This window comes from Mustela nigripes, chromosome 4 (assembly GCF_022355385.1).
Source record: "Mustela nigripes isolate SB6536 chromosome 4, MUSNIG.SB6536, whole genome shotgun sequence".
Taxonomy (NCBI): Eukaryota; Metazoa; Chordata; class Mammalia; order Carnivora; family Mustelidae; genus Mustela; species Mustela nigripes.
Genome location: NC_081560.1, coordinates 111,320,824 through 111,343,736, shown reverse-complemented (window position 1 = coordinate 111,343,736; position 22,913 = coordinate 111,320,824). Strand labels below are relative to the sequence as shown.

General features: G+C 45.4%; 1 protein-coding gene across 5 annotated transcripts in view; it reads right to left on the bottom strand.

The window, feature by feature from the left end:
* The window catches only part of SIPA1L2 (signal induced proliferation associated 1 like 2), a 214,622-nt gene that overhangs the window by 55,094 nt on the left and 136,615 nt on the right, over positions 1–22,913 (bottom strand). For all 5 annotated transcript variants that reach the window (XM_059397313.1, XM_059397314.1, XM_059397310.1 and 2 more), the window contains 4 exons: positions 19,545–19,648; positions 10,274–10,431; positions 4,707–5,283; positions 897–1,171 (listed from right to left, as the gene is read on the bottom strand). In XM_059397313.1, coding sequence (XP_059253296.1) covers positions 897–1,171; positions 4,707–5,283; positions 10,274–10,431; positions 19,545–19,648 — 1,114 coding nt within the window. The remainder of the gene's footprint in view (positions 1–896; positions 1,172–4,706; positions 5,284–10,273; positions 10,432–19,544; positions 19,649–22,913) is intronic.

Here is a 22,913-nt window from a genome sequence, read left to right as displayed (position 1 = left end):
AAGTGTATCCTTCTTATTTAATCTTCGTGAGAGTAGACATTATAATCCCCATCTTAGGGACAGCCAACAAGGGTTAGAGAGAGCATGCACAGGACCCGAGATCACACAGCCAAGGCCTGGACTCCGAGCCTGCCTTATCTCTCAAAGGCCAGAGCCTGTAGAGTGGCCGGCAGAAAGGCCCTTGGAGCTGGAGAGAAAGTCTCACAGCTACACTAGCAGTTGCTCCAGCCACAACGGTGGCCTCTGCCCACACAGATGGCTTGTTCCGAATTAGCCTTCTTTCCCCTCTGCACCTAGTATCTTTGGGATGTTGAGCTTGATTATTTTCTACTAACAACGGAACACTCTCACCTACCAATCCCATTCTCTTCCCACTCTCCACCACCCAGCTCTGAGCTTCCAGACAAGGTCCCGAGCCAGTTCACCTAGAATGGAGCCGCTGTCCCTTCACAGAGTCGGCCTCGTGTCCATCCCTCCTCCAGACCTGCAGGCCTGATCGCTTACATACCTGGTTGAGCATCGATGACTTCACGTCACAGAAGGGAATTCTAGTGACACCTGCTAAGGGCTGAGCAATGATAAACCATTTCTTCTCAGATGTGGGCTCTCAGGGGCCCCAGGGCATTGAGCAGGTGCTCTGCTCCTCTGTTAATATCTCAGCCTGCATGTGGGCAATGTCCCTGGAAATGGCTTAGAAAATTAGAGTTGCTCTTTTGTTACATGCTACTAACTTTTTTAAAGCTCTTTTTCAATTGTTCTAATGCTTGATGGGTCCATGCTTTTGGCCCGAGATGCACCCAACTACCCCTTCTGCGGATCCTGCAGGGCGGCAGGGACAGCGCCCACTACAAAAGCCAATGAGGGGTCAGCCCTGCCTCGGGCCTCGCAGGCCTTACCTCCGGGGCGAGCCATCGTCATGGGGCTGGATGATGACCACCTTCACGGTCACGGAGGTCCGGAGCAGGTCAATCATCTGCTCGTGGGTCAGAGTGGCCACGGCCACCTTGCAGATCTCCACGAGGCGGCTCCCTTGGCGAAGGCCGGCCTTCCAGGCGAAGCCGAAAGGTTCCACGTCTGCAACGATTCCTTCGAAATTCACGTGGAAGCCAAGCTGGCCCAGCCCGTTCCTCCTCAGGGTCATTTCCACGGTCTCGCAGCCTCGGGTCACTATCTGAGCGGGGGACGGAGGGGGAGACTGTGAGACGTTGCTGTGGGGCACCCCCCTCCCCGCTGCCCCCACCAGGTCAGGGTGCATGCACGGGCCTCCCAGCCCTGCCCTCCAATGGCCCAGGTGACACGCTAAGGACATCGCAATGCTGAGTTCACCATAAGCAGCCGTGGCATCGGATGCAGAGAGAACAGTGGACACAAAACAGCGGCTTTACTCTTCAAAGGCACAAATACTCCTGATACAGGCATCCTGCTTTTTCTTAGAAGACACTGACCCCGGAGCTCGTGAGCATCAGACGGGCTCTGGTAACTCCCTCCTCCCCTCCACCATGTCAGCGGGCTTGGCTCCGAAGCACATAAACCCACTGCTCCAGATGGACCGTGGTGACAGCAAAATGTAGGCCTTTGAAACGATGACAGTTTCACCCACTAAACATTAAAAGCTACTCAGACAATTCCATCCAACTTCTACAACGGCCCCAGTCCCTTCCCAGCGAACACACAGAGGGCTGCTCCCAGGAGGGCAGCCTCAGAAGTCAGGATGTTAGGGAATGTGTTCAAGTGCTCCCTACACCAGATGGCCCGCTCTGTCCTCCGGGAAGCCCCCTTGTGGGGGCGAGTTGCCCCTGCTTGCCTGTGTGGTGAGGACCATTAAGTTCCAAGGTGGGCAGGCCCACCAGACTCCCTGGCATCCCCTGACAAGGGCACTGTGCAGGATGGAGCTCTGGTAGGGAGCAGAGACCCTCTCACCCAGCCACCACACCTGCGGGCCACCTCTCCTTCATGGGGTCCACCTTCTGGGGGCCAAGGGCAACCCCAAGCAGTGATGGCTTCAGTGCTCTGACCTTCCCGGAGAGTGTGAGTGTGCAGCAGTGCTGTGAAAAGGAATGTGGAAGCCAGGTGGTTGGCTTCCCACGCCATGCTCTGAGACCCCGATCGTTACTTAATGCCACCCTCAAAAGTGCCCACGGAGAGTAACGTACACGCACGGACAGGAAAACACAGGCTCATTAAATGTTACTCGATGATGACGGCATTGCTTATTTGTGGGAAATCTAAAGTCGGGATGTATCATACCCATACCCCCCAAATCCCAGAGCTCATGCATAAAGTTGCAGTTTAATAAATGCTCTATTTCCAGGAAACACACTCTGAATACCCAGATTCCTGTTCAGTGAGACCTATGAGTGCAAGCACAGCTGTGGGACTGGGCTGGTTCGGTGCATGTGTCTGTTTCCATGGTTACCCGCACGGGGACACACCCATCGGCTTCCCACAGATCCACAGGACAGCTGGGGGCTCAGGAAAATGGGGCAAGGCATTGCTGGTCTTCGCGGTCAGGTTTTGAAAGACTGAAGCTTGCAAAGTTATGAACTGAACTAACTGGAAATTATCAGAGAAGGACACACCCTGAATAAAATTTTCCTTCACTTCTTTTTCAACTTTGTTTCAATGACGCTTTCCTACCAAAAGTCTACGTATGTGCGACAGTGCAATTTTCAGGTGAAATTGAGCATCCACACATCAGACTGAGGAGTGAACAGTTAAGCCCTTCCAGGGACCTTTGTGTTTTTTTCTTATTTCTTCCAACAGCCTGCTACCGGCCACACTTTCACCATTTGCCATTTCTTCCTCCCTTCTGTTCCTTGCTTCTTCACCTTTCTAAAGGGTAAGAGAACTGGAGTTCCTTACATACTTACATGGACCCAATCACCACAGGAAAATGGTGGCTTCCTATCCATGTACCTACCCAAGACTGCCCACATAATCGGTGGGGCCCAGTTCAGGGTCCAACACTATTTAAAACTGGTAACAGCAGAGCACTCAAGCAAGAACCGGCTCTTCCAAGAGCGGGCCCCCCTGAGGGCGGGTCATGGGTTGCACACGACTGCAGCTGGCCCTGCCTATCCCCACTTAGGTGTCGGCTCTCATTCCTTCCTGGGTCTGCACCTGCATAATGGGCACCTTTAATTTTAGTTTCCACCACGATAAAACGCACACCGAATCTACCACCCGCCAGCCAGCACTCGTTCCCCATATCTGCACTACGAAGACGGGATCCTCTTGCCTCCACATCTATACTAACCTCATGTTCCAATCCCTCCACTGTCTGTGGGATGGTTTGTTTCCAAAATCTCCTGCTGCAAGTCATCCTAGACACACAATGTATTTCCTCAAACACGTTCTGGACAGCAGGCACTGCTGTCACATTAGCCACATGACTGCTCTTCTAGAAACACGGCAGAATGGGGTCCACAAAATAGTGAATGGGGAAGGACCTACAAAATGTGCATTTTGGTGGTTGGGGAAATGGTGTTTGTTTGTGTTATATTTTCAGGAGCACAGACTTTGATGACTCAGTGGATCTCCTAAAAAGAACTATTTCCGGTATCATTGAAAGCACAGTACATCTCAAGACCCACAAGGATAACTCGGTTCTCCAGACACATAAACTAATCATGTACTGAATCATCCCCAAATCACATCTCTGTTTGTGCCCGTATACCCGATAATACTGTTGAATGCACTGAGGTCTGTTCCTGTAAATAGCTTCTACAAATAATTAAATTATTTCTCCAAGGCTAGCAGACACTGACTTGATTGTATTGTCTCTAATACATGGTCTTGAATAACAAAGGGGAGATTTATATTTGGTGGGAGGAAAGGGGACAGGAAATGGGTAAAAATCCTCCTTTTTTCATGATCTGTAATTGACTAAATCTTTTCTAAACACTGAAATATACATCCCCTGGGGATAAGATTTAAACATGAGAAATTCTTTTGTCTCAGCATGTTTGGGTTCTTATACTATATCTGATTTATTCCTATTATGGGTTTGACAGACTCGAACTGAAATCTGGATCTTTCTGTGTGAAAATCAGGAGAAGAAATATTAACTGTTATACTCCGTGGACATCATTTAGGGGTTATGTACTAAAAATAACATTGAAAAAATCTCTTTCAGGACCAATTTTTTTAAAGTCTAACTTAACGGGTAATTCTATAAAACCTCCTTAAGAAACTGTGGCTGGAGAATAATCACATATTTAATCTGGCAGACTAAAGAAAAACACCTGCTAAAAACACTAAAGAAAAACACTAAAACACTGAAGAAAAACACACAGAATGAAAGTTGCAAAGAAGGCACGGTCATTCGTAGGGTCAACAGTAACTGTGTGCCTGCTGGTCTCCCACTGAGAGGATCTGGTCATGCCTGTCTCTATACAAACACACAATATCTAGACGATTCTCTATTTTTTTTCTTTCAGATACCATAAAAATATATCCTGATGTTCCCTTTCGGAAGTTGGCTTAACATTTCCTTTCCAAACACGCTGTAATGGGTGCGTCTCCACCACTCACATATTTAGCAACTGCTCAAAAGGACACAGCATTTAGAGTTAAGCCCTAGAACCATACAAAACAGGAATGCATTCCCTAGCTGCCACAATCATGGCGGATTTTCCAGAGTGGAAGCCATCATAAATCTGGGATCGAAGACCTAAAGATGGTAGGAACACAGAACCTGTACTCACTCCTAATCGCTGGATGATTTCCCTGACGTCTTCAGCACAGTTGTCCACGGAGGACAGAAGAATACATTCCCCCCGCTCGTAGAACACTTTGATGCTCATTAATCCCGATGTCCACCCGATGACGTCCCTGCAGGAACAGTTAAATACAACGTTCTTGGAGTCCTTTTCAATCAACATTATGAACTCATTAGAAATCCCAAGAAGACATTCGATGTCAGCAGACTGGCCGAAGTCCCGAGCTATGATGTGCCACATGATTGCTCCAACGCTGAACAAATGGGCATCCTTCCTTGGCTTCACTTTCTCCTTTTTCTTTGCGCCCAGTGTAATGAAGCTGAATTTCACAGACGTGTCCACAGTAGCGGTCGTCACAAAGTTCTCCGCCAGATCCTTCAAGTACTCTTGCCTTGTTCGAGTGGCCATCGCTCGGAACTTTTCTGACTTATGGGCTGCATTTTCTGCATTGATCACTTTGGCTAAAAGGAAGTCCCGAAAAACTGCTGACTTTGGAAAAGTTACTCCTTTGGGAATTGGTGGACCAAACGGCGGCACATCTTTTGATCTAGAAACTCCAACACTGAGAAAGGGAAGAAAAAGAAAAAGGAAACAAGATGAGTGTTAATACTGTAATATTTACCTTCAGTAAACATGACAATACTCTCAACTTAGGCTATCTGTTTTGTAGCTTTCTGTTATATACTAACTTCTGGATGCCCAGGGTTTGTGTGTTTGTTTTTCTAACTCAGATGGGCTGGTGCTCTAACTCTGCAGCTGGTCATCACTGGGAAAGACACTGATGCTTCCAACAGAAATGAGGTCATGAGCCCCACATGGCTGCTTGGGATCTCACGGGTAGTGGACACCATGATCACACTTCACAGGGTCAAAAGTTTTAGGTGTCCCATTTTTGTAGGAAATGCTCACTTGGTCACATTTGGAAAATGTCCGTGAAAGTTTTATAGGGGTAAAATTTTAAGAGATTGCAAGGACCGAGAAGATCAAGTGTGGAGTGACAGTAACAACCACCTTAATGTGTCCAAACCGACAGTGATGCTCCCCGACATCAGGCAGAATGTGTCAAACCCGTCTTGGGATGAGACCAACTACAAAGACTGAATTAATGGTCATCGACGAAGGACTGGACTGAGGGAACAACGAATCCCAGAGCAACGACAGCATCTACTGCCCAATGACAGGGCAGCTATGGAGAAACCGAGAAGCAGTACTAATACCACGTCTGCCCGGGCGGATGTTCCCTGTGTTGCAGTAAACAAAGGAAGCAATCCGGGATTCGTCGTCGCCATCGCCGAAATCCTGGAACGCGGCGAACTGAGGGAAGAAAGAATTCTGTCCAGATCTGTGCTGCTGGGTGTCTGGAAAGTGGCTGGTTAGACTCTTAAAAAGATCACAGTCTCCGGCTCTCTCTCACCTTTGCTTTCATCCGCACACTCCGCAGAAGAGCGAGTCACTTCCGGGGAGCCGGGCTGTGGATGGAAGACTGGCGGCAGGGGATTCCCCACTCTCACGTGACACCTTGTAGGATTCCCTTTGGGACAGAGGAACCTAATCCATCCAGGGACGGCCGTGCGTGCATGAAACCAGACAGTGATGGGGCAGACTCAACTCGTGTCCTCAAAGGAAGGTGGTGGAAGTGCTACAGAGGCTGACATGTCTTCGGGACCAACCTCATAGCGGACTCATCTCCCCCGCCACCCTCCACGACTAGCCTTAGAGCGGACATTCCAGACTGCATAGGAATTAACTGGTCCTCAGGTTTTAACTCTCAGAGAGCCGTCACAAAGCTAGCTGGCCCTGCGATGAGGCTGACCACACCTTGTTGCTTCTCCTCTAAACCAGTCAGTGGAATCACGTGGCCGATCTCCGCACTGGGACTGGCCATCCCAGGAAACTCACGTGATCACATCCCCTAATTTTTTTTTTTCTCCTTCCAGTAATGATTACAGATTTCTGGAAGAATTTTACCCACAGAAGGCCCGGGAGGTCCACTCTCACGTGACACCTTGTAGGATGACTTTTTTGTACTTAGCTCTGTGGATCTCAAGCTACTCTGGCTGCAGGGTGCACACACTTAAGCCAAAGCCTCAGGGAAAACTTTTTATCTAAATATGTTCCCCAAAAGCGCTTACTGAGGAGCTCTGCAGGGGTTAGAGGGCAGTATCTTATAAAAGGGCAATTGATTTTGTCCCATATTATTGACCCTAATATCTAACGGGAAGTTCCTTCCACCATGCACAGCATATTAACAACTCGATCAGCTGGAATCCTGTGTATCTCAGATCCAAGCTGTACAAGAAAAGCAGCCAGAATTGAGGTCTCACTACTCAAGAATTACTAATGGTATTATGGAATGGAGATCAATTAGAGATTGCTGGTACCGAAGTTTATAGAATTCTTTCAAACAGAACTGAGGTCAGAGGAATGTCCTTGGCCAGATTTAGATGATTTCCAATGGGCTGAAACAAGAAAGTGTTTCAGAATTTTCTTTCTTTCTTTCTTTTTTTAAGATTTTATTTATTTATATGAGAGAGAGAGACAGAGTGCGTGCATGCGGGGGCAAGGGGAGGTGGGAGGAGAGGTGAAGAGAGAGAATCTCATGCAGACTTCCTGCAGAGCACAGAGCCTGATGCGGGGGCTTGATCTCACAACCCTGAGACCATGACCTGAGCTGAAATCAACAACTGGACACTTAACCAAACTGGGCCACCTAGGTACCTCTCAGAATTTCTTATTTTAGCCAAGTAACTTGATGGCATAGCTAAATGTAAGACCCCCCCCCCCCACCCCGGAAAGGAACAACACGAAAGTGAGCATTCCTGGATACGCAAGTGAAAGGGTTCTGGGAAAGCAGAATGGTGGTGGTGGGCAGATGCCCCACAGCCTGCCTAGAGGCTCTGAGCTGGTGACTTCATCCCTCCATGCCTCAGTTTCCTCATCCACAGCATGGAGGTTAGACCGTGCCATTCTCAAAAGGCCACGGTGAGCATGAAACCAAATATTGCAGGCAAAGCTATTATGATGCAGACTGCTCTATTATTATTAGTATCACAATCACCGCTTTGGTCATTGATTTAACACTACCATCTAATTTTTGACAGGAGGGACTATGCCTTAAATTTTTGAAAAGGGAACCCGTTGCTTTGGACAGATACCGTTTCACTCTTACTCGACGAGCTACCAAGCTACACAGCGAGCAGTGTACGCATTCGTTTACCACGGGATTCATGTGGCGAAGAGTTTGTCTTGGAAAGTATACAAACACGTCAGTCCCTCAAGGTTAGCTCTGCATCGGCTCTTGCTGATAAAATTAAAGTTAAGTTTGCTTTTTGAAGACTTTAGACTACGATGATGGTACATGGAGCTCTTGGGATGCTGCCCCGTCGTCTCTCTCTAGGCTCCAAGAGACCCAGCCTTACTTCCTAGGAACCCTGCTACATCCATGGGAGGTGCCTCAGATGACCTCTGGAAGGTAAGCGCATGCCTTTCTGTGTTTCTGGCGTTGCCAGACATGACGGTTTTTATCAGTAGAGACCATCTTCACCCAACGTTATTTGTGGGTCAGGAGACCTGGACTGTTTTTTTACCCTTCCCTTGGAAACTATTTTAATGAATTTACTTTGTCACTGGTGAGTTTTGAGGAATAGCATATGAAAGAATCCTATAAGGGGATTTTGGAAAATGTGAGCACCGTAAGGTTATTCCATGGGACAGAGTTCATGTGGCCTCGTGAAATGTTAGGGGATTGATTTGACGACAGTATTCAAGAAGATTAGTACTGACTCGTGGAGGAACACTCATGAAGTTTTTAAGCATGATCGGTATGAATGTGTATGAGGCACTTCTCAAAATTTGAGGCATTCTACTCACTTTATGCTTGAATCTCATTAGCAAATGGTAATTAAGTGATACCCACATGGTTTCTTAAAAACCAACGATTCCACAGTTGGGTGACTTGCACAATGCTAACCTCTATCATAGGAAACCGGCCACAGTCTGCTTTAATTATCAGTAAGATCTACATCTAGCCCAGTACTGGTTTCAACATCCCTCCCTAGTCATTTTATTAAAATCCGAAAACCTGAAACAAATGAAAACAGACATTACTGCTAACTTAAAGATTTTTGGTGCTCACGAACCGCCTCGTGACAGAAGTATAAACTAAAATGGAAAGTAATTAAAAATACTTGATTTGACCTAAAAACAGCAGCCAATAAAATAACACCAAATTCTATAAAGCCTTAGGCTTACGTTTCTCATCTATTATGAAGGTTCATTTAAGATTAGTCTCCATAATTACCATTCATCGGGTGAGATCTCAGAAGAATCATCCCACTTACCATGTTTGTACCAACATTATCTGTTTTAAACCTATGCTTGAGATAGGAGACGTCATGCTTGTTATAAACGGCATTTTTTAAGGAAGTGCTGGGCATTCAGGCCAGTGGTCTTCCACCAAGATGTGACTCAGGGATCACACAGATGCTCAGGTCAATTTCACTTCTGTGACATCACCGTACCACACAGCAGGGTCGGAGAATGAGCCCATTTAACAAGCTGTGAGGCGACATTCGGGCTAAGAATGACCAGTTTATAGACTCTGTGTTCCTTTGAGATGGGCTGGGCGTGGGGCAGGGATATAAAACCAGCAACATCTAACACACAGACCAGTTTCTCTGTGTTTAGGAGAGCACGCCCTACAGTCCTCCCCGTCCCCTCCCAGCGCACATGCATGCGCCCCACTTGGCCCAGAAGGCGGCTGAAACAGCACTTACAGTTTTAGGATGATAAAGGGAAATGACTTTTGGGGAGTGCCAGGAACACTAATAGGTGTTCTACAGAATTTCTGCTATTTATTCTACACGCTCAGGTAGGTACTCTTATCCTCAACTTTAAGTGAATGAATGAAAGTTTCCAAAATTAAAGTAACTTGTACAAAGCACAGCGGACAGCACAGCGGGATTCTAAACCCAGGTCGGACACCCGCCCTTCTACCCCACAAGGCGAGATCTTCCAGGGGCAACTACCTCACCCGAAAGGGGAGGGCAGAGGAAACAGAAACATGCGGCTCGGGATTCGGAGGCACAAGCACGGCCTTTGGAAATCACCAACGCGAGCGGCAACTCTGGTCCCGGGAGCCCCGAGGGAGGGAGTGTTTCCAAGATCTTGGATGAGAAGCAGTGCTTTCCCACTACCACCATTACTTCCGCTTGGGAAGAGCTGAAATGGCCACATCAGCCACCTCGGAGGCTGGGATCAACAAAGCTCTGGTTCCAGCAGTGGTTGTATGCAGTTTTTAAGGGGAAAACTGAGGAAACCTGTAATCTACAATTTTGAATGCCCAGGCATTTCGCTGCTCAAAATGGGAAGGAGGCAATTATTTCATACAGAAGGCACCTGAGTGAAGACAGTGGACATATAATTAGGAAAAGAACCAAAAAAAGGATAATTATGGGGCTAGAGAGAATAATTGGAAAACAAAGATATTTCAGGAGACAGGGTGCTGCTGAAATCCAGCCAACGGAATGGAAGACCGGGGTCTGCTTGCTCACCTGTAACACACGTTCTCGGTGCACGGGTTGTGCACTTTGACGATGACAAAGACGTGCTGGAAATGGGATCGGATGCTTCTCGGAGTAAAAGGAAGTGCTCCGGGCTCTTGGAAGACAATGGTCACAATGTCATTTCCGATATGCCTTTTCCTCAGAAGCTGCAGTCAGGAAAGAGAATATATACAGTTCCAGACACAGTTTTCCATAAAGACAAAACACGGCCAGATATTTAACTCGCTCCTCTGTCCATGTTAAAGGACTGATTCGGAAAGCAAAAGCCTCTCTCTGAAAGTCAGCGCTCCTCAAGGGGACACCAGAATAGCAAAATGGGCTGCATCCGAAACATCTATGGAAAGACAAGCTGAACGCAGTTCATCTCTTGGAGCTTTAAAATTCAACTCCTTCTCGCCTTGAGCTTTCCCACTGATCTACTAAGTCCTTAGCACTAAAAAGGCTTTCAGGAATTTGTTTTAAAGGTTTTATTTATTTATTTTTGAAGGAGAGCACAAGCAGGGGGGAGGGGCAGAGGAAGAGGGAGAAGCAGGCTCCCTGCTCAACAGGGAGTAGGACTGGAGGGGCAGGGGGCTAGATCCCTGATTCCCTGGGAACTGAGATCATGACCTGAGCCAAAAGCAGAGGCTTCAATGACTGAGCCAGCCAGGCACACCCGCTTTCAAGAATTTTATGGTTTAAGCTCTCTTCAGCTTAAAGCAAGGAGACAGAGTGAAAGAGAGGGTACAGATTTGCTGAAAGTCCTACACCAGCCTGTGAGGGCCTTCCCTGGTGTCTTGTGCTCCCCCGCAGCCCTGTCTACGACAACACAGAGAGACTGCTACTGCACAGGCGAATTGACAATTCAAACTACTTTACTGAAATCCGGCCTTTCAAATGGGATTCGGAAACACAGAATTCTACCAGGTTAATGGCTGGAAAACTCCATGGTGTATAATCTTACACATTCCAAATGTGGCAGGAGACAAGGAACCCCAGAGCAGCAACACTTTATTATTATGGTGATTATTTTTATTTTTTATTTTTATTTTTGAGTAATGACACTTCCGTGTAACACTCCGTTTTTCATTCTCCTTTCGCCCAGAATGTTCCCTTCGCCGCAAGGTGATCCTGGACAACTCAGGGCTCTAAGTCAGGTATCTCGTCCCCTGAAAGGAACTTCCCTGGGAAGCCTGCATAGGCAACTCCAGCCACACACCCGGTCTACTTTGAGGGCATTAGTTGTAACAGAACCAGGCTGATAGTTGATTTACTTCTCCCGCATCAGGTCATCACCATCGGGAGGGCAGGAGACATGTCTTGGTGACTGCTAGATCCCAGGACCCTGCAATCATGACCTGAGCCAAAGGCAGATGCTTAACGGACTGTGAGTTCCTGGTTTCTGATGGTCTGTCTGGGACACAGCTGGCACCCAGCGCAGTTGCCGAAGGCATACCTGACTGGTGCAGACACGGGATCCCAGCCACACCACGCTGTGCAATAAAACCATGAACGCAGGTCGATAAACCCGTATACTGGGCACTCTCTAAGTTGACGCAAGCAAAACCACAGTGTCCGTGCTCACCAAGTTTGTGATCTTCAGTTTTAATAGATACAATAATCTTTATAGGAGCTGGTGATGTAACGGCAGGAATGTGATAATCTCAGGTAGTAAATCTCTCTTGACTAGCAGTAACAAAGACAACGAGCTTGCTCTTAAATTTATTTGGCACCTATACAACTCAGCCTCACCCTAAAGAGCATTAAGTTCAACTCTTAAAGCCTTTTCAACCCAGATACAAAGAAGATTTCATTGTCGGGCCCCAGACTTTTGATTTCACATGATAAAAGGTCTGGGAACTTGGGGATGAAATGTTCCTTCTTCCAGGGTTCTCTGATATGCCAGTTAAATCACTGATTCATATGCCGAGAAACTCCCATTTAAATCATCAGGGTTCAAGTTCACACACACACACACACACACAAGTCGCTTTCCTGTCTGGGTGAAGATTTGAAACCTACGTTAACACAGACTCAATGAGCCATCTCTAAATTTAAGAATGTTTGCTAAATAAGTCAAAATGTGCCATTTTGGACGCATGTTAAAAAAAAAAAAATCAGTAGCCAACGAGGTCCTCTACACGGTGTGATTATTTCCCCTTACTACAGCGGACACAGATGATAATCACGATAAAAGTGTCATGTAAAGAGAACGGAAGCAAGGGTACGTATATATCTAAAACAAACATCAACGGACACGCTGGAAATCGTACTATATGATGATGTTCTTCCCTCGTTGCCACAATAACTGAAGTACAGGGTTCCCAGGTATTAAAATAGGACAAGGGAAAATCAGGAACGAATGAAAAGTTAAAAAATAAATGTCTTTTAAATACCTAACACCACGGTTCAATGTATCTGTTGAACACGGCACACAAAAGCTGACTCTGTGGTAGACTTACCGTCCTTGAAACACAAGAGTTCTCAGATCAAAGGGCAGAAGACAGTGCGCACCACGGCCAAAGCCACGCTGTGAATTCTGCAGCCCTTCCTCCTACGTGGGTGCGGTGTAACCCCCCACCCTTGGCCGGCCCTCTCAGTTACGTGCGTGGGGCAGGCGTGAACGCGTGAGTCTGCGTGTCCTCACTCTTGAAGGAACCACAGCGAACAGGACAACCGTTCCCATCCATTGGCTCTTCGTCTGGAAGGAAGACACCGGGTCCGGGTCTCTATTTCCCAGCACAGGATTACTGAAAGCACCACTTAAAAGGCTGGTTCCCTCAACAACGTGTCCCTTTCTAAGCATATTCTTTGGCTTTGTAAAACGGGCTTTGTAAAACGGGTGTTTAATGGTCTGGTTAATGGAACCAGGGTCACAAAATGTAGTTGGCAAAACAGTAAAGTGCGTGGGGCGGGAGGGGCGGGGAGTAAGGTGATTCATTAAGAAGGGCAAAATCTGAAACTCTTTGTAGGAGAATACAATAAGAAAACTTAACACCTTGCCCATTAACGAGATGCTTGGCTTTGTTGAGAGGCTGAAGAAAAAGAACATCTGGAAAGTTCACCGAAACACTTTCAAGTGCTTTCCAGGATTTTGCCAAACATCAAATAACCTAAGTAACTTCGCAAGCTTCTTATCTAAAGGTAAATATTTTTTTTCGTTGTTAGTGATGTGTTTTTTCCAACTAGCCAGTGAGGTTCTGTGTCCGGAGTTCAGGACTAGAAGGGGAAAGGGGAACGGCAGCCCAGCAGGTGGTGAAGGGGAGCCCCTGGGTCCCGGAGCCCCCTCTGCACTATTTGGGGGATGAAGGAACGGTGACTTGTAGGGCTAACTCCTCCTTTCCAGACATGAAGGTCCCAACACGTTTCAGCGCCAAAAGAACCACTTTCTCATCTCTGACTGTAAGAATGAGTTACAAATAAATACTGCGTGAGACAGATTTACATAGTCCGTCCTGCAAAATTTCCAGTGCTTGAGTCCAGCAGCGAAATGGGCATAAGCTCTTGTTATGACAAGAGAAGTGAAATGTGATTCCTCACCCAATTCTACAGCAAAAAGCATCCAGATGCGACAGAAAATGCAAGCTTCAGGTTTATTCTCCACTCCCTAACCAAACTCCAGGGCTCCCCAGGACCAGTTTTAACTCGATGCACCCATCCAAACTGAGTGAAAGCTGTCCGGTAGCCCCGCTTGGATCAGAGGAGGCATCAAGTCGAGCTAGGTCAGACCTATCAGCCTCTGTGCAGACAAGCTTGTTTGTTACTTTTTTCTTGGCTTAGTAAAGGTAGAAAAAGCATTTTGCACCTCATTCTGGAGGGGTGGGGGAAGCAGTCTGCACACTATGGAAGAAATGCAGTTGGATGTGGTTCACAAGTTTCTAGGAATCAGAATTAGTGAAGAGAAAGTGTAATTTGAAACTAGAAATGGCTGCGATCTCCGGAGAGAGTCTCCTGTCTTAAGAAGCAAATAGGTAAAAATTTGCGTGATTTCAAAGGGAAAAATGTATCATTTAATAATCTTATATGTTCTGAAATTCAAAGAGATGAGCCCCGAACTGAGCAAAAAATTAAATGTATCCCCATGAAAACCGATCACAAGTCCTAGATCTCAGCCCTTGGGTTGGAATCTGAAGTCCTGTGGGTAGGAGCCGGGCTGAGCAAGCCTCCTTTGACCCGTGCCTTCCCACCCCTCTGACCTTGTCACCCACCCTACCTCTCCCAGACAACCACCTTGTCCCTCTGACAGGCTAGTTTTTCCTGTCACAGGCACTTTGCACTTGCTAACCCTCTGCTTGGAAGTTTCTCCCCCAAACACAGAGGGCGAGCTTCTCCCCCTTCAGAGACCTTCCTAATTCTGCACATGTACACACAACACACACAACACACACACACACACACCCTCACGTACTCATTACTCAAGACTCAACACCAGTCGTTAAGAGTTTTGATTTTTAAGAGATATCTAGAGTTTCCTGTGGAAAGTAGAAACATGAACGTAGATTCTAATAAGAAAGAGAGGGAAACCAACATACGTGACCACATAAATTCACAAAATCTATACTCAGGGCAAGCCTTCCCTACCTCCTCACCACAAAAAAGGTGAAAGCTAGGTTGACCACTCTTATCTCAGATCATCAAGATCATATTAAATTTAATTGCCATTTCAAGGATTCATCGTGGAGTACTATATATAACCAATATAAAATATTGTATAAAATATTTAATATAAAACATATATTTTACCAATTGGAAGCATATATGTACAAACCAGTTAAGTGAGCCAGGCTGAGTATTTCATAAATAAACAGAAATAAACCAAGAAAGTAGGTTTTTAATGATTTAATAATAAAGTGAAGATAAGAGGAATTTGGAGATACGAGTATTTCTGACAGCCGGCAGCCCAACCCTATTGAAACAATCATGCTTATGGTCCTGCACAAGTACACATTCCTATTTAGGGCCTGGGGATAAATCAAATCATGGAAAGCTGAATAATCATTTTATTCTTCCAAAATATTCCAAATGATTATTTATAGGTGAACACAAGTACAGTCAGGACTGTTCGTACTGTAATTTAACGAGGCAGACTCCTCCTGTATATGAATGGTTTCTTAGCAGTCCCAATTAGGGACCCACAGAAGTGCACAAACCCCCTAAGACAAGCCAGCCATCTATCCAAATTAGATAGAGAAAGGGTTCCAGCCTGGCTCAGACCTAACAAGCTATGTCTCTGTTACCTCTGCAGAGGTCAAGGCTGTCCCTAGGCTAACACCAGTATTCTTCAAATGGAAGCTCAGAGACCTCGGAGCTTGGCCTTCTTCCTTAGGGACCTCTTGGGGGCTTGGACATCCCTTTCAAGGAGAGCAGCTCTAACTGTATGCATGCATTTAAAAAAAAAATCATAATTTACTGTGTGCCAGGCTCCATGCTACCTGTATTCATTTTATATACCGAGACTGAAGAAAAGGTCTCTGTCCCAGCGAAGTCTGAAGCCAATTTGTGGCATTCTCTCCACCGATAACGCCCCATGATGGCTGCTCTATGATCTGTCTACGGGACTAGCAGAGGGGAAGCACATGGTGGAGACAGCCCTGGGAGACAGAATCCGACCACCAGACTGGCCCAGAGAGACTGATGGGTCTTCAAGGAAGAGGGAAAACCGCTCCAAGAGTGGGCTCTCTTATCACTCCCTGGGGCTGGCTAGGTTTTCTTTGCAGGAGTCATACATTCCAAAAACTGAACTCTTTTGCAACAGTGGTAAACTCTCTCAAGACTTTTAATACATCTTGGAATCGGCTTTCAGCTTGATTTATTACAAGAACAAACACAAGAAATAATATCTGATGTTGACGAGTCTGGACCAGTTAAATAGTCACAGATACCATGGTGCTAATGAGGCCAAAGTAACAGGCACCGCTCATGTACAGGCCAGAGAACTTTGCTAAGTTCACTGGCCTCAAACTGCACTCAGGAGCCCAGCTGGTCATTTCAGACATTTCTACCCCTGGTACTGAGATAATCTGTGGGCATGGTGGGGCGGGTGGGAGAGGTTGAAAGGGCCAGTACAACCTGTAACAAATTTGGAGTACACGTTTGAAGACTGCACAGTAGCAACATTTATCTACAAACAGAATATTCTGGTAACAACCCAGGAGTAGCAAAATATTAAATGCCAAAGTAAAGATAATTTTGTGAATTTATTGATAAATTAGCCCCTTAATTTCTTACCTATCTAGGCCTTAGTTTCTCATACCAGAGCTCTAGGATTGGGAACAGGAAAATGAAATGCAAATTAAGTCATTTAAAAAGCTTGCACTTTATATCTAATAAATGATGAAATAGTAACCGTGGCTGAAACTTACTGAGCATGCTCTGTGTCAGGCACCATTAAATGCCTTATACGTATTAGCTCATCTAATTCTAGCCACCATCTATGAAAGGTTCATTTATTCCTTGGACAAATGTTTATCGCCTGCCTACCGTGCTCAGGGTAGCATTCAGGGTGCACAGGGACACCTTGATGAAGAAACGAGATCAAAGTCCCTGCATTCAGGAATAAACTAAGGCACAGAAAATTGTGCCCAAGGTCACAAAACTGGTAGTTGGGATTCAAATCCAGATCGTGTGGCTCCAGAATTCTTGCTCTGTTAACAACTACATTTTTCTATGGAAGCCAATTTTCCACCTAGAAGCAGGAAGTACCCTAGAATTACAGAAATCAGACACAAAGAGGGACATGCTATGAATTGCCTAGTTCAAGTATCAAGTCTGCCCACTGCCAAACCTGTAGAAAGTTCTCTATAATCCAGCATTTTTTTTACTCTGACCCCAGGTGCAGCTCCAGAATCCTTAACACAGTTTTCCAAGTAGCCACTGCTGGCCGTCTGAACCAGGTCTGCATTATATAATTAATCCAGTTTCTTGAGAGGCTAAGATCTTACCCAAAGGTACAAGGCAAGTGACTGGCTGTGGCAAGTTCAGAATATGTCCACTGACTCCTATTTCCACTCCTTACCCCTCCCCCCCTTTATATCATGAATACTTGCCCACACAGTGTTTTGCATGCAGGTTTCCCAATGGACCATATGCAGGATCATATATATTCCAGGCACAATAAGAGTACTCATTAGAAAAGCAAAACAAACGATTTTATAGTTTTCTACCTCTAATCCATCAGCAAAACTTACTCAATGTCATGGATTCTCACTCAAGTTTTCAAAAACAACAACCGAGAGGTAGCAAAGTAAATCTTTAAGCTACAGAGTCTGTAATGTGTAGAATCAATTTACAAGGTATATATTTCCAATTTGGGAAGCTTAAAACACCCATCCATACCCTACTCCCCAACCACCATCTGTTCATCTACTTTTTTGTGTGTAGGACTTTGAGAGTTTCAGTGGGGAGGGGGGGGAAGTCAGGTACAGAGAACTCATAAGCCCACAGTTTTTAATTACCATGCAACCCAAAGGAGGCAGGGAAAGCCGAACAGACGTCAGAATCCCAGAGGCTGCCATACAGGAAGTGATGGGGGTCCATCCAGCGTGGAGTCCAATGGCTCAAGTAATTAGGGAGTTGAAAGGGCTTTGTGGTTTGAACACTCAATGACTGGGGTCAAAAGGCACTGGCTCTTACTTCTGCTAAAGTACAGACAGATTTCTTGGCCGGAGTAAGCCCTATCAGTTTTCTGAGCAACGACTCACACAGAGTTTAACTACAGAATGATTCTCGAGTATCTGCGAGACAATGGCACTGGTCTAAATTAAGCTTCTTAAAAGCGAGTGAATCTGTTTGACATTCTTCGAAGTAAATTTGTTTTTAAGAGCTAGAAATCCTTTAGGTTAAAACATTTAAATACATGCATGGGATCTAGTGACTATAACTCTTAAGTCTTAAAAAGCATACAGATGTATGGGTGCCTGGCTGGTTCGTATAAGCCGTCTGCCTTCGGCTCAGTCATGATCTCAGTGTCCAGGGATAGTCCTGCATTGGGCTCTGTGGAGCCTGCTCGTCCCTCTGCCCCTCCCCCACCGCTTATGTACACACACACACACACACACACTCTCTCTCTCTCTCTCTCAAATAAATAAATAAAAATCTTAAAAAAAAAAAAAGAAAAGAAAAGAAACCCAAAGAGATATGTGATCAAAATTCATTTATTTGAGAAAGAGAGAGAGAGAAAGGGAGAGTGAGAGGGAGAAGCAGACTCTCTGCTGACAGTTGGGGCAAGAAATCTGATTATTAGAAAACACTGCAGACCATTCAGGCAGGACAAGGGACTGAGTTTAAACATCAGATAAATGGTCAGAAAATCCAGATGGCAAGGAGAAGGGAAAAGGAAAGAGGTGTTGTCACTACTGTGAAGAGCCTGGCTCATCCCAGCTGGAGGGTCAAAGGCGGTTCTTGTAATTTGTGACCGCAGAGGGTAAGCGGTTTCTTTGCCAGAGGTGTATTATGACCACCTTCATAAATTTCATGAGCATTCAAAAAAAGAGAGAAGGAAAACACTCCGTTGTGATTAAGTTTCATTTGTTCAACAAGTTCTTCTTTTTTAAAAGAATTTGTCTACTTGAGACAGAGAGAGAGAGGACACAAGTAGGCAGAGGGAGAAACAGACTCCTCGCTGAGCGTGGAGCCTGACACAGGACTCGATTCCAGGATCCTGAGATCACGACCTGAGCTGAAGGCAGGTGCCCAACTGAGTGAGCCACCCATATGCCCTTCATTCAACAAATTCTTACCAAGCAACTTCTAGGCAGTCCCTGGTGTGCTAATGTATTTTAGAGCCAAAGAGTGCAGTTAAATGACATCAGAGCTAAACTTCCTAGACATGAAAACAAACTTTGTTTCAATTCCTGATTTAACCCAAATACAATCGACCCACCGAAACTGAATCATGCCACGAATAAGTTATAAGATCCGTTCTTACAGTATTTTCTATAAATAAGTCACCCACCTGCACTCAGAAACCTGAGCTCAGCTTACCTCGCTGGCTTATTTATAATGAACACAGTGGACACCAGTTTCCATTAAGATTTTGCCTAGCAAGCAATAAAGGTGTGTGGAAGAGTTTCCAAGTTTTATAAGAAAAAACTGCAATATAACTATGCAGAAATATTCCCTTTCCAAGGCCAACTACTTCCAAATGATGAAAAAGCGACCAAAATCATTCATGCCACTGAAGGAAAAAAAAGAAAATTCCAACGATGCTTTGCCAATTCTAAGTGCACGAAGCCCATCGGCGGGCTGAGCTCCGATCTGGAGGGCAAGGGGGTGGACTCACCTGCTGTCTGTTGTTGGGCATGTAGGGTAGCATGGTGGACACGTGGAACATGACTTCGTAGTCTTTGTATGTGGTATAGAGGGAGTGAGTTCCTGTAGAATCAGCTGGAAACAGAGGTGGAGGACAAACACACGTCAGGCAACTGCAAAAGTTAGCAACATGATACTCGCAAGGTTGTCCTTCCGAAGGCAATTTGTTAGCCAACGACAGACCACCCAACTATCGGCCACCGTGTGTCTTGCTGGCTACTCTGCTCTCTCGCAGTGCAGCCTTCCAGCCACTTTCCAACCCACATCCGTGGCCTGAATGCTCAGGCGTCTCCTCACCTGCTCTCTCTCCCTGTGCCTCCCACGCCCATCCCTCAACATGGGGGACGCTTTTGTCATACTGACTTCGAGGACTTGCCATGGATGGGACGGAGCACGGGTGAGCAGAGGAGGCCAGATGCCGGAGGTACAGCTGGAGGCGGGTGTGGGTGCCCTTATTTGAAGGGCACGAGCTAACCAGCAGCTCTCCTTGCCTCGCCCTTGAGTGTGTGTTTACAGTTAACTCCGAAGAGGTTCTTGGGCACCCGATCATCCAGAATTCAAAAACACGGAACGGGACTGACTTAATATGGAAATGAGAACCAAAAATGTTCAAGACTTCTTTCCCTGAACGATGTAATTAATTTTCTTCTCTTTGCAGCAGGCAATGCAATGATGCAGTCAGATGATTAAGAATGAAGGTGATCTCTTACTGTACATTATGTGCTGACACATGTGTAAAACGATGACATCTGAACCCCCTCAATCACACAGCTATTCACCTTCTGAAAAGCAGAATGATTCTTTGCAAATTCAAAATCCATCTGTATTATCAACAGATTACCCGAGACTGAGAGTTTTAGGCACCTGAACCAACACGGTGATTATAAAACACTTACATGATAATCTTAGGGTGGAATTTTGAACCACTTTGCATATGGATAAATAGAGACAAAAAGATGCATAGACAGTAGGATGTGAGCAGAATTCAGGACCGCCTTTCTCCGGCTTTGACCAACATAGAAGTTTGTCTACTTTTTAACAAGAAACAATGTTATTCAAGGTCATTTAAAACCAAATTCATTCCATTGTGTTTATTGGGGAAACTCTAAGTAATCATCTTGGGTTTACTTTTTTTTTTCTTTTTTTAAGATTTTATCTATTTGACATAGAGAGAGATCACAAGTAGGTAGAGAGGTAGGCAGGGGGGGAAGCAGGCTCCCTGCTGAGCAGAGAGTCCGATGTGGGGCTCGATCCCAAGACCCTGAGATCATGACCTGAGCTGAAGGCACAGGCTTAATCCACTGAGCCACCCAGGTGCCCTACTTTTTTTTTTTTAAGTACTTTTTTTTTTTTTTTAAAGTAAGTTCTATGCCCAGCATGGAGCCCAATGTGGGGCTTGAACTCACGACCCTGAGATTAAGATCTGAGCTGAGCTCAAGAGTTAGATGCTTCACTGACTGAGCCACCCCCGTGCCTCTCATTTTTAAATCTAAATATTTTAATTTTACTTTAAAAACATTACAACATTCAGCCTTCATGGGCCTTTATGATCTTCCTTCTGAATCCTACAGTTTTTCTTTTGAATATTCATTCTAAATCAGTAATGGTCCTGAAAATTTTCTAAAAAAAAAAAAAAAATACAACATCCAGTTTTGCAGATTCTGAAAAGGTATTCAGAGCATACAATTTAATAAAAAAAGGGAAGCACTTAAAATGTTTACATGCAGATATTAACAAATCAACCTGTAGATGGTAAGAGAGGATATTCATCCGATAAGCTGTTTATTAACCAGTCCCCAAACAAAGCAATTATCTCTGTTAACTATATATTAAGTACATATTTCTTATTTTTTTTGAAGGGCTTCTTGGAAAGTAATGGTCTATTTCAAGTGTCTTGGTTGAAGACAGAGAATGTGGCTTTGGAAGGGAATAATGATCATCTTCTTTCACAAAGAGCTGAGTTGTTAATAACAACATGAAGGTCAGGGGCTGAAATGGCCCAGCACATTCAATAGTTCTCGTCCCAACACCCTGCTATTTGGCTGGTTAGAATTCAGTGAGAGAAATCCTTATAGATAGCTAATAGTGTAGTCAATAGGTTTAAGCTTTGGGAAATTGCAGTGAAAGAACAAAGATGCATTTTGGGGAGAAACACTTCTTTTTTTTCCTAAAAATTCATTTATTTGAGAGAGAGAGAGAAAGGGAGAGTGAGAGGGAGAAGCAGACTCTCTGCTGAGCAGAGCTCGATGCAAGGCTCAATCCCAGGACCCTGAAATCATGACCGGAGCCGAAGGCAGACACTTAACCGACTGAGCCACCCAGGTGCTGCTGCAGGGAGAAAACACTTAAAAAAATACGATCATAATTTGTCTATCCCAAACAGTACTACAAGATGGGTTTCTGAAATTAAATATTCTGAAAGTTTTCATCTCAAACGTCAGTATGGTAACGGAGAAGGTGAACTGACAGACTTGCTCAAGGGTCTGCTGCAAATATCCCTATGGGCAAAGAGGCGTAGGCCATAATGGAAGTCCCCAGTTGTCACCTCTGCACGCAGACCCAAGAGGGGCTGTGTTTGGCCTGGGGTCTGTAAGCCCTCTTTGGTGAGCCATCCAGTGATCTTAGTGGTTCCTGTCCCCTCTGTTCTGGCTTCATTTCACTCTGTACTTAAAACAGAAAGAACCAATTTTCAAGCCAGAGGGACAACCCTGTACATTTTCCCTGGGGCTCAGATTCGACCAAGGTCCAGTGGGAGGACAGAGTAAAGACTACCATACCACCCTCCTGAATTTAAGAGGGATGGTTGTGTGTGTGTGTGTTCTAGCAAAGACATAATTTCATTTGAGCATTTCATGAAACAGAATTCTCGGAACCTTCCTATCTACTACAGCGACGTCTCAGACATCTCGCAGAACACCTTGCCTTGCTCATAAAAATAACTCAGATTTGTTGATGATGAGAATCAAGGTGTCGAAATCTCGTTCTCAGGTTATCATTTCCTTGAGCGAAGGGGCTAAGTTTGACATTTGTAATGGATCAGAGACATGTATCTCCTGGGTCATAAAAATTCAAAGCTGACGGCAATGCTGCCACGTAGGGCAGTATTTATATTATCTGTGTTGCAGTGTTATGGAACGTACAGATCGGAAGTTCTTACGTTTCCTCAATCCACCCCACCGAAGACAGACGACAGGCAGGCATAATAATGACTCCATGCCAGCAGTGGTGTTCGGGACGGCTGTCCCTAAGGGCGGCATGCCCACACCGAGGGAGTTTGCAAGGAAAAAGGAAGGAACATCAGAGAAGGTCTCATATGGGGATACCTAGAGTGGGCGTCACA